The sequence below is a fragment of the Lytechinus variegatus genome, chromosome 2, assembly GCF_018143015.1.
Source record: "Lytechinus variegatus isolate NC3 chromosome 2, Lvar_3.0, whole genome shotgun sequence".
NCBI classification, from domain to species: Eukaryota; Metazoa; Echinodermata; class Echinoidea; order Temnopleuroida; family Toxopneustidae; genus Lytechinus; species Lytechinus variegatus.
In genome coordinates, this window is record NC_054741.1 from 15,465,837 (window position 1) to 15,477,568 (window position 11,732).

Consider the following 11,732-nt stretch of genomic DNA (forward strand, 5'->3'; position numbering starts at 1 on the left):
CGAAGGACTTATATTGGATTCCCACCTTCACTTCAACAGAGAGTGGGCCGGGTAAAAGGGGGTACCACAACCACAGTATACTAATAAGGTACAACTTTGGGTTCTTAAGTTTCTAACCATATGCAAACAGGTACAAAAAAAAATAACCACATACTTCCAGATCTATGCTATTGTACCATTAACTACATGTACGTATGGCAGCCAAGGGACCCAGATATAATCTTCCTGGAACAGCAGGCGATACAGAGTCTGAAGCCTAAAATTCAACAAATCTGGAAAACCAAGGAACAGAAAATCCAGCTGCACAGGTTTTGCGCAAGTTGTTTTAACTAAACATAGACACCTTTCCCAGCACTATGCATATATTTGCATAATGATACACAATAATTCTTCTATCCTGAACATCTAAGGATGAAAAGATGAGGAAAAAAGAAAATAAACCCCCCTCCAAAAAAAAAAAGGAATACCCAGAAAAAAATCTAAAGAAACAATGGTAATTTCCCATACATGTACTTCTTTCAGAGTGACATTTGTACCCGTGACAGATCCAGGCGGGTGCACAGGGGGTGCATGTCACCTCTATAATTTGATATTTTATTGAAAATACATTAATATAGCTAAATCTGAGAAAGTTATATTTTCAGATTTTGCTTTCTGCACTCAATATATTTCAAAATCCTGGATCCACGACTGTTTGTACTGAACTCAAGAGCATTTCATAGAGGTTCTGTGTGACCTGAAGATATTTCAGACATATGGGGGTGCCCCTATGTAAATTTTAACTTCTGAAATGTTTTGCCAAATCATTCTAGGAAGTTTTTACGAGGTGATATAACCCCTCCCTTCATGAAGATAAGAACAGCTAGGATTTATCCCTATATCATCAAACAAGCCTCTCCCCAAAAGCAATATACGATTCCAAAGTAACCAAACATAGCTGTGCCAAAACGTAATTGTGATGGAATTCAGAGATGAATGGTTGTATATATAAAACAAACAAAAAAAGAGATAAATAAATAAGCATATAAATAAAGAAATAATAATCAAAAGAGATAAATAAATAAATAAATAAGCATATAAATAAAAAAAATAATGTATGAAATAAATTAAAAAATAATGAAAAATGAATTTCAAAAACTAATCAGTGTGAAAACAGTGGGATGGAAAATTCCAAAATGCTGTAGTACATAACATAAAATAACCAGATAAGCATACGATAGTCAAGTACTAAATATAAATCAATCGGGCTATTCAGGAGAGGAAACAGGTTAAGGTATCAGGGGGGGAGGGCAGAAGTCCCATAATGTCTGGTTCACTTTCAAAGGGGCCAAATTTATTTGGGAGGGAACAATCAAGTCTTTGCTACCTCTCTCCCCCTTCCTTGCCAAGTTTACCACCACCATCATCTTCAAAGACAATCAGACATAAAGAACAGATAGTTGATGTTGCTGGAGAATCTGATTTGCTAAGGTTCCAAAGAGCCTCCCTCACCCACCCCCCCCCTTAAAATTGTAACAACATGATGGGAATTTGAATAGACCATCCCATCAGGTATGGCATGGCATATGACCTGTACCAACTGCAGGGATGCATAGGCCATACATGTTATTCATCAAAAGTTTACCTGTCAAATAAGAGTTTTCCTTTACTCCTATCCTACTTTCAAAATATTTTCCTTAATACATAAATCTCCTTTCCACTGAAGGAATTTATTTACACACTATAACTACATTCTTTTGGACGGAATATATTAATGTACATGGAGTTAACATGGTTAACAGTATCTCTATATTGTCCCATTTCTTCTACTAACCCTATCTAGGCCGGGGGGGGGGGGCCTCGGTGCCCCCCCTCAACATATCGCGCGATATTTTCGCCGTGCGAAATTTTTTGACCGCGCCGCTCGCTGACTTTTTACTGTCAAGTCTTGCGCAACTTTTGAGACCAATTTCGCGTCACCCGGGTACGTGCTTCCGAAATAACGCAACATTATGTAAGTGCATGTCAGACCGAAAATTGCTCAAAAACGTGATTTTATGTACAAAGTCAATGCAAATTGTGTTTTCAACCAAGATCTTAGGGGAGGGGGCCTGAGAGGCCACCCCCCCCCCCCCCCCCGGCCATTGGAACTCCCAAAATACCCCGGCCTAGATAGGGTTAAAATGTGTATTTCAGGACAAGTTACCTCTGCAGATCAAGTAATAAATGTGCTCTGCAATACTAGACTGAATCAAAAAAGATCAAAGCAAATCATCTGGGAGGGTTTCATGAAGATTTCTGTCAGTGATTTTCACAGGCAGGTGTTAAAAGCTACTGGAAATCCTTGCATCTGATTGGCTCAGAGCAAAGGAGAAAGTGAAAAACATCACTGACCAATCTCTTCTCAAAACACTCCCAAGGAATCGAAAAGGGATCATGGTCCTTGTTCACAAACATTTGTTAAAATAACAAATGCACAATTTTTGAAATAAATTTACAATCAGCCAATCAGATTGCAGAATTTCAGTCACTTTTAACTCTTATTGCACATTTGCATTTACAACAAGTAATATGAAACAGGGTCCAGCAAATGTAAATCACTAGGTGCATGGAAGAGTTTATCCTTTTGAACCAGACAAAGACCAATGTTTTAACTTATACCAAGGATGAACAGCATGTCTTTGGTGCCATTCCTGGAAATTAAATAAATTTGAAAGATAAAAAGCAACCTAGCTTTCTCAAATATTTGTAGCTGGGTTTGTATATTTTTTTAAGGTGTTTTTTTTTCAAATTTGGGGATAGGGATGGGAATAGTTCATGATGGACTAAAATGATAGAACATAACCTAATGAACAGGATTCTTGGCAACATGGTGAGAAGCGCAATAGTACTTCTTGTGAGCAATGAATGTAGACAAGCTAGAGAAGCTGATATTACAGGACCTGCAGTGCTTCAACATTACAGGAGCTGGTCGACCTGCAGCCCCAGCAGTAGCCCCTGATCCATTCTGCCTTGATCCATTCATTCCACTAGGTGGCGAGGCTGGAGAACTTGATTCAGTACTGTCAGCAGTTTGGGGTAGTTTTCCATCCTCATCTCCTGGACTGTGGCATCCATTATACATAGTACCCGTTTCCTTGGTCCCATTTTCTTGCCTGCAAGATTTTGGGAGCAGCTTTTCAGAACCAGAGCAGCAGGATCCATCATCTAATTTCTCCAACTTGACATGGGTCATATTGTTATTGTCTGTTATAGAACAAGCTGTATTTGTGGATGCATCATAACTATCTTCTTCCTTCTCTTCTTTAATTTTAATTTTGCATGAACCATCATTTTTCTTACGACTCTCTTTGCATTTTACGTCAATACCAGATGCATTGTCATGTGCACTATCATCAGGAGACAAAGAAGTTCTTGATTCATTTCCAGAATCATCACACTTTTCTGATCTTGTCAAGGCTGCTTGAACATTGCTGCCATTGAGTTGTCCTTGAGCAGCTTCTCCAGTATCAGCTTTCTCTCCAGTGTCCATAGCTACTGATGGCTCACTCCTGCTAACATGACCCGATGATGGCCTGCTGATCTCAGATATTGGTGCACTGTCGGAACATCTGCTACTAGACCTTGGTGTTAAGGAACTTGTTCTAGGGATTGAATCAGATGACACAATACCCTTGCCTCTGGCACTACCGCCATCACTGCTCAGGGCTTCTTGCGAGGCCCTGCAGTAGAAATGTTGATGAGCAGACAATGACTCCAACTTCATGAAAGACACCCCACAAGCTGGACACATGTATCTTACTACAGATGGTACATACAAGGGGATGTTCTGTCCACCAGACTCCCCAGATTCTCCATTCTGGCTTCCTAGATACCTAGTAATATTTTTTGGTGAGCCAGGAATTGTTGGAGACATTGATGGAGTTGAAGGACTGGATCCCTTGATTTGTCGCATCTCTGTAGTCTCTGAGGATTTGCTAGAATGAAGATGCATGATCTTAGTCCCTTTTACTTGGTCATCAATTTTATTTTCCTTAGAGTCAGATTCATGATATGAAGGTGAAGTCCTACTCGATGTACTCACACCTTCCATGGCTTCAGAAACGGGACTGGAGCTAGATCTGCCCTTTGACAATGATGGACTTCCTTCATTTCCTTTACTTTCAGAAGTAGCAGAGTGATTGTCTCTGAGGTTAACTGTTGCCAGTGCAGGCACAAGGGCAGAACCATTGGCAGGACTGGGATTGGATACTATCTGATAATAGGGAAGTGCTGGCAAAGTGGTATGTACAGGGATAGATGTGCTTGGGTGAAGAACAGGCGTCTGATTTCCACTGCCACTATCAGACTGACAATAGAATTGCCTGTGGATATCCAGGCTTTCAAGACGATTGAAAGCTATGTGACAACCTGGACACTTGTACTGGACATGCCCTGGAAAGTTAGGAAGGTTAAATGGTGGAAGGATACTTGATGCTATATCTGACTGCGATGTGGGTGATGATGCAGTACTTTTCTGATCAACAGGCTCATTCTTGAGGACCTTAGATGCACTGCCCCCTTCAGACACACTCTCATCAGAACCTTTCCGCTTGCGTACAGTAAGGTCCAATGGTCTCTCACCAGGAATGGGTGTACCATGTTTCCCATTGAGTACTAGTTCTCGACCCACTGGGATGGCAGCAGAGAATGGAGGGTAAGGAGCTTGAGGTACTCCTCTTGATCCGTTTTCACCTGGCGGAGTCACAAACACATGTGAGGCTACAATGTAGACTGGTGAATTACCCTGTCTTCCAATGTAAGTTGGCATATTTCCTGGAGCAAGGAGAACTGATCCTGGTGACAGGCCACTGCTGGCTGTACCGACCTTGAATGAAGAAGCATTTGGAGAGACATGCTCATTTTCTGTAACACTCTGCGTATGATCTTTATCATTCCCTTGGTGTCCTTCATCTGGTTCTACTTTTATATGAGGGTTGGCAGATGAATCCTCTTTTGTTTTTGAATTGTCGGATTTTGTTTTGTCCCCCTCTTCATCATGGCTGCCAGTTCCTTCATTTGGACTAGATCTCCCTTGTTGACAAGATTTGTCTGGTAGTGCTTCAGAGTCTTGTGCGCTAATTTTACCTGGTTTCCTACAGTGACAGAAGTACAAGGTGTGAACTGCCAGTTTGTCTCTACTAGGGAACACAGCACCACAGTTTCCACACTGTACTAATGGAACAGATGGGGTAGGGAGAGGAGGTATTTGCACATGTCCTGTTTGTTTCCTTTCCTTTGTATGACCCTGACAATAGAACTGCTTATGGGCAACAAAATTTTTGTGGCTTGAGAAGTAGATGTCACATTCAACACAAAGGAATCTTCCAATGGGTCTAGTCTGGAGTTCATTCTGAACCTTCCCGAGATCACTAGAGGATGTTGGAGGGGTACATCTGCTCTTTGAAGTCGATTGACTTGGCTCTGGCTCTGCATTTATGCTACCGGTTGTCAAGACCCCATTGTGTTCACTGCCTTTAACACTTCGGCTTTTGGTAACATCAGTTTGATCAGTTTGATCTTGCTCCAATGCTGAAGAACTCGATCCCCCGTCCTCATGTGGAGCAGTCAAGGTCTGGCTGCCAGGTGCCTGGTGATGTTTCTTTCTCTTTCGTTTCTCCTCTAACCTCCTGTCCTTTGGCCCATGAAAGGCCAATGGCCCCATCAGAGCATGACTGCCTTGAGATGCCATGAAGATATTTGGGTTGATCCCACTTCCTCTAACATGAATCAACATGTGTTCCTTGAGCAACTTAACATCCACACTGATGAAGTTACAGCACTTGCATGCCTGTGAGTTCTGCTCAGTGTGCAACTTGATCATATGGCTCAGACAATTAGTAAGATTAGAGAACCTGGCTTTACACAGAATGCAGACAAGGTCTTCAGGTTTTCCAGTCTCTTTGGCAAATGCAGCCTGATTTGCAGCATATGCTTCTCTAGGTGTGCTTGAATGGCGTGGAGGACGGCTCCTGGTTGAAGGAGGGACAGGTGTAGTTTCTCTGGCGGCGCAGTAGTAGAGCTGATGTGCACTTAGATTTGCAGGGTTTCTGAAAGTGACACCACAGGACTGGCAGCTTACAGATGGCACTGTGAAAAAAATCAAAGAGAGAGAATACTTGTAATAATCTATACATTTCTTTGAATAATACATTTCATTTACAAAAGTACAATAAAATAATACAGAACAAATTGCCCTACTTCTACCTATTCTCCCCATCTTATTTTGTGTGTGTAGTAATATCTTGTTATTTATGTAATTTTGTTTATTATTTACATTGTGAAAACCTTGACCCTATTACATTCCAACATTATTAAAACACAAGGTTCAATTCCCAGTTTGAATTTGTAAATCAAGACTTTCTTTTCAATGTATCCTGCTTTGTGTATTAAAATTCCTCACAATTTGATTGGGCAGCAAAGGTTTTCTTTTCATAACCTACTTATAAATCCCTCCATTCATAGTTTAGTATTATCAATGAGCTGATGTTTTCGTAGCAATGATTTACTAAATATCATGCATGGGCACACATATGTACACTGCCAAAATAATGTATAAAGAGATCCCCTCAACACATTTCAAGGTAAATCTATAAAGTGATAAGCTTTTGCTGCAATATTCCAGGTTTCTGCTTTTGAGTCTCAGATATTTTGTGACTCACTTTGTAACTCCCGACTATGATGCTGTGAAGTCAGCAAGGTTTAGTACCAGCATGCAGGAGCAGCAGTGGGAAAGTTTGAGGGGGGATGACCTAAAATATAACAATTATTCCTCTGAATCTTATAACCGGGGTGTTATGGTATCACACAGCCCAGATAATAATACATAATACCAATACGTAACATTTATAAGGCGCTTTCTACTGGTGTTTCTAAGCACACTGTGCATGTTCTGTTTATGGTTTGTACTTCAGATTAAAAAAGATTAAAAAAAGTCAGATCTCAGTTTCTATACTTTTCTTCCTTCCCCAGTAATTCCTTTCCCTTTTCTCTTCTTTTTACCTCACTCTCCATGTCTGAATTTTGCATAGTACAACATCAAATTGATATAGATTTATCCTTGACTTATTTATACAGGATTCTTTTGGAGTTTGTAGCCTTGGAAAATAATTTTCTTTGAAAGAAGATGGTGAACTAAACCTTACCTCCAAGAGGTTCCTGAATACCAGCTGTTTCATTGGGGCTGGTGGGACTTTGTAGATCTATCTTTGGACTGGCACCCTCTGGAGGTGAACAAAAGAAATGAAAAAACATAGCTTTTAGATTAAAACATTAGACCAACACAAGACTTGATGAAATCACGTTCTGTGAATTTTAGAATATGACACAAAAATCTGATCGGTGAATGAAAGGATTTTGGACTTCAACTCACTGTCTAAAGGAATGAGTACTGTTCACCCCTTTGAAGATGCATCCAATTGCCGAATCACTGGGAAACTGAATTTATGTGGAATTTGCAAATGGCTTATTGACCTCGTGATTATCTCTGTTATGTGAGTCCGTCGGACTGGTGTGATAAAAATTGGACAGTACGAATGAAGATCGCATTTACTTCTGTCTTTCAATTTTTTCAATACCGTTCAATCCTAGACTTTTAACGGGTCTCATGATTTTTATACAACTTACAACTTGCATCTTCAATTCAATGTTCAAATTAAGTTCTTGTTCCTCAGTGTATAACTATTTCCCTCAATTCATTCTTCCAGACATACTAGCTCGGAGATTATAACATGCTCCAGGCCTGGTCTTCTAGCTTTGCTTGGAATAATTTTCTATATGATAAGTTGCTCGATTGATTTGTCTTCGCGCAAACTTTGGAAAGATTGGGAAATATAACATGACCGTTTGATGATTATTCTTGAATTGAACCCAAACCGAGCAATTTCCAAATATACCTCCTTCCCCACTGACCTACCAGTAAAGTATCTCTTTAGTCTATTGCCTACTGGAATGGGTATAGCATCCCCCCCCCCCATTTGTTCTAGATAAATTAGGTATTAGGGGTTAGATGACATGAACTTGGGCAGCACTTTCAGATCTCCCAAACTTTCTTATTGTATGAAAAAAAAATGAATTACTTTTCTTCAAACAGAAAAGAAATCATTTACATGGGCATACAGTTAATTGGTAAAGTTACATAAAATAAGACATTCAAACCAAAACGGAGGACTATAACACTCAAATTTCATTCTTTTCTTCACAATCGAGAAAGATTTGAAGTTTTGATTATACCCCTCTTCTCTCACTGACCTGAAGGGCTTGGAAAGCTCCCAGCTGGCGATGAGGCACCTCTGCTGGATTTATGCACCGTCTCTGCAGCGACCTCTTTCCGGAGGAGGTCATCGACCTCCATCGACCCTGGGTGCCTGTCCTGGCCCCCTTCCAAGAACACGGTGGGGATGTTCTCATGTTCTTCCACATCCTTCAGTGTGAGCAGATACAGCTGCTTGTCTGAATGCACAATAAAATCATTTGACATATCAATTTTTGTTGTGTTACGTACAAATACCAATTACATACCAGTATACACATAAAACACTTGCAATCAATTTTCAAATTCATTTTAAGTAATAAAATCAATCAAAAAGCCTTGCAATGAATAGAAAACTTGCAATAAATTGACCATCCATTTTCTCAAAGCGAAGACAGTAACTGACTTCAAACATATGAAATGAAATTTTCAATTGCAACTATGCAATTACAATTCCAATCACTTGCAAATAAAATTGCTTGCAATATCTAAAAAAGACTAAACATGATCAGTTCACCTACTGAATTGATTTTGAAGGGGAAAATATATTTTTGCTACATGGCAATAGATTTCCTTTGAAATTTGCTTCTTTAGATACCGGTAATGAAGCTGGTAATTGTTCTTTAGATACCACTTCACCACATAATCTAGTTTTTTGCTGTTTCTATGGTACAATGGTCATAGAAAACTTATTATTACAATCGTGTTATTGAATCGTATGATTGTAACAATAAAGAATAGCATTGGGTAAACAGTAGTCTGAAGGCACAGACCTTTGGTTTTCGCAATTCACATAGTGCATAAATGCAGAGTCTGAAGTAGTGAGACTAGATTCATTATGGTCTGTGACTGGCTCTTACTTGACACAGATAAAAGTTTGGACTCTAGTCTTCTTTCTAGACATAGTTTGGTTCAAGTGTCAAATATGAGGTCTGTGCTTGAAGACTAGGTAAAGGCCTCAGGGCAATATACTCAGTATTTTTTTAGGAACCAATAGGGCCATTTGCACCATCCCGAGTTTTCAAATTAGCGCGCTACTTCTGATCAGGCAAATCATCCCGTTCTGAACAATCTCAAGATTATTTGCAGTGGAGACGCAATTATTGCGCTAGTTCGTTGGATTTATCTCGAGATTGCAATCCCAATTCAACTTGGGATTATTTGCAAAATAGCACGCTATTTTACGAATTATCGCACTAATTTGTAAGTGCAGATGCACTCGGGATTATTTATTCATGGCGTCAGACTATAATGCTTCAATTCCTCGCTCAAGGCAATGGTGGAGACGGAGTTTCTTGAATCTCAAGATTAATCGCGAAGAGGGCCGATCGGGCTAAAATCTCGAGATTGAGCAAACTCGGGATGGTGCAGCACTGCCTAATAAGTGAGTTTTCTTCATCCCCAATCTAAAGATTCTACTTTGATCACCAGAGCCCCATCTTACAAAGAGATAAGATTGATCCAATAAGCATCAACTATATCGAAATCCATCAATATCATTTTCTTCAGAAAGTTTGCACAATGTATTTTGTGAGCAAAGAGTAACACACTGAATTGCAAAGAAAACAATGAACGTATAGGATTATACATTATCTAGAAAATAATTTGAATACACATGCATTTTAGATGTTGACGTTGCTGGCTTTCCATATTTGTGGTTGATCCCATCAATTTCCATTGAGCCCATTCACCAATTTGTCTAATCACCAGTTAGGCTGGATAACATTTTTCTCTAATATCTACTTGGTCTGATACTAATTTGTCTATATGATTTGATAACTTTTTATGAACCAAATTTTCAATTGATAAAATGGGAAATATTTAGTAGACCAAGTGGGATTTTGACCTTCTATGCATTAAGGCTAAATAGCAATTAGACACAGTGAATATTAGAACAAGTGTATAGTATACCGAATAGCAATTATACCAAAAGGGTCCATCCCAAATGGATTTAAACTATATAAGAAACTACACCTCATGAATATAAATCTTCTTAAATAATACCTATTGTCAAATCAAATCTTGACCGTTGTCAGATCTGAAATAAACTGTATAGGCCTACTTATAACAAAAATTTGAATTCATTACCTTAAATCACTTAACCTTTATAATCTGACCATTCCTCTTGAAACGACAAAACACATTAATCATCTGGGCCCTGTTGCATAAAAAGTACTATCATGGTAACTTGGACATCCGATTGTAACTACCATGGTAACGATGATCAACAGCCAATCAAAATCAAGGATTCTATGCAAGTTACCATTGGATGGCTAAGTTACCACAATGATAACTTTTATGCAACAGGCCCCTGGTCATTTTTTTGTTGTTTGAAATAATCTACCTGGTTTGTAGATATAGACTATTGCTGCCTTGGGTCCATTCACACTAGCGGGTCTGATGTTTGTCTGAATCAACATCTCTTCGGTGTAATACTCCAAAATGAAAATGCTGAATAGACTTTTGCTTGAACCCCTTACGCAGATCTACATGTACAGAGAAAATTACAAAAAGAAAAGAAACAAGGAGAAAATTGTGATTTTTAAATTGAAACAGAACACAAAACTGACACACTTCAAGCCGTATAATAATGAGTATGATGTGAAAATATGAATTTCAACAAACTTAATAAATGAACAAAAGGGGCACAAATTATTGTGAATGCTGCATGGCTGATGGAAATAATTTGAAAATTAGATGGATCGCAACAGCGTTCAATGAGTGATTATCAAGAATATAGAGGGGTCTAACACCCCTGGAGCGCACACCCCTTGAGCCCCCCCCCCCATCCTGCATCCATCACTGTAGTCAGACTCAAAATAATCCCTAGAACTTAGTAAACGAAATAAAAACTGATGTCTCACCGAGTTCTCCTTGACACAATCTTCCTGGACGACTGCAATCCTTGCAGAGAATGGTCCCAGCTTTGTCCCCTCCTTGATTGGCCAATCAACCCTCCTCATCGCCTTGCTCTGTTCATCAGCCTCCGATGGTACAGCCATCTCTGTCAAAACGGCGGAACTGTTGCTCTTTGGCCTGTCCATGTCGTGTTCTGGAGAGGGCGACGTAATTGACGAGTCATCCATCGGCTCTTCCACATCACTCTCTGCTGCGGAGACAATAGAATGAAGAGAAATAGAGAGAGAAGTTGATATCACAGTGCCACAGATATTTCGGCAAACATTTACAGGATCTCTTGCACAATTTCAACTGAAGATCTACATTTGAATCATTGTAACTGCAGCACGTCTGTTGAAAGAGACTGATTAATATTAAGAATCAGCTGCCTATTTTTGATTGATTTTAAGAATAATTGATTTGGGGGCCTAAATTGACTTGCAATTGAACCAGACCTTACGTATCCTTTGTAATAGATAAGCCCCGCCCCCTTCTTTTAAATCATCATGAGGAATGAGGCAATGGGATCATGCTTCCAGTTACCTTATTTTTAAAGTCCCCTTCC

General features: G+C 39.5%; 1 protein-coding gene across 1 annotated transcript; it reads right to left on the minus strand.

The window, feature by feature from the left end:
• Nucleotides 1-2,115: 2,115 nt before the first annotated feature.
• On the minus strand, nucleotides 2,116-11,374 carry LOC121407417 (zinc finger protein ZFPM1-like). The gene is made up of 5 exons (XM_041598483.1): nucleotides 11,134-11,374; nucleotides 10,614-10,755; nucleotides 8,269-8,469; nucleotides 7,164-7,241; nucleotides 2,116-6,108 (listed from the first exon to the last, which is right to left on the minus strand). The coding sequence occupies exons 1-5, from the start codon at nucleotides 11,353-11,355 to the stop codon at nucleotides 2,825-2,827; spliced, it is 3,927 nt and encodes a 1,308-aa protein (XP_041454417.1). The 5' UTR covers nucleotides 11,356-11,374; the 3' UTR covers nucleotides 2,116-2,824.
• Between the last annotated feature and the right edge of the window lie 358 nt (nucleotides 11,375-11,732).

What these genes read in the sequence shown, in the direction of transcription:
- LOC121407417 (XM_041598483.1), bottom strand. Translation starts at nt 11,355, where the DNA reads ATGGATGACTCGTCAATTACGTCGCCCTCTCCAGAACACGACATGGAC. An exon ending in AGTCTATATCTACAAACCAG is followed by an intron (nt 8,470 to 10,613) that starts GTAGATTATTTC and finishes TTGTGCATTCAG; the next exon opens with ACAAGCAGCTGTATCTGCTC. An exon ending in GAGCTTTCCAAGCCCTTCAG is followed by an intron (nt 7,242 to 8,268) that starts GTCAGTGAGAGA and finishes GTTCACCTCCAG; the next exon opens with AGGGTGCCAGTCCAAAGATA.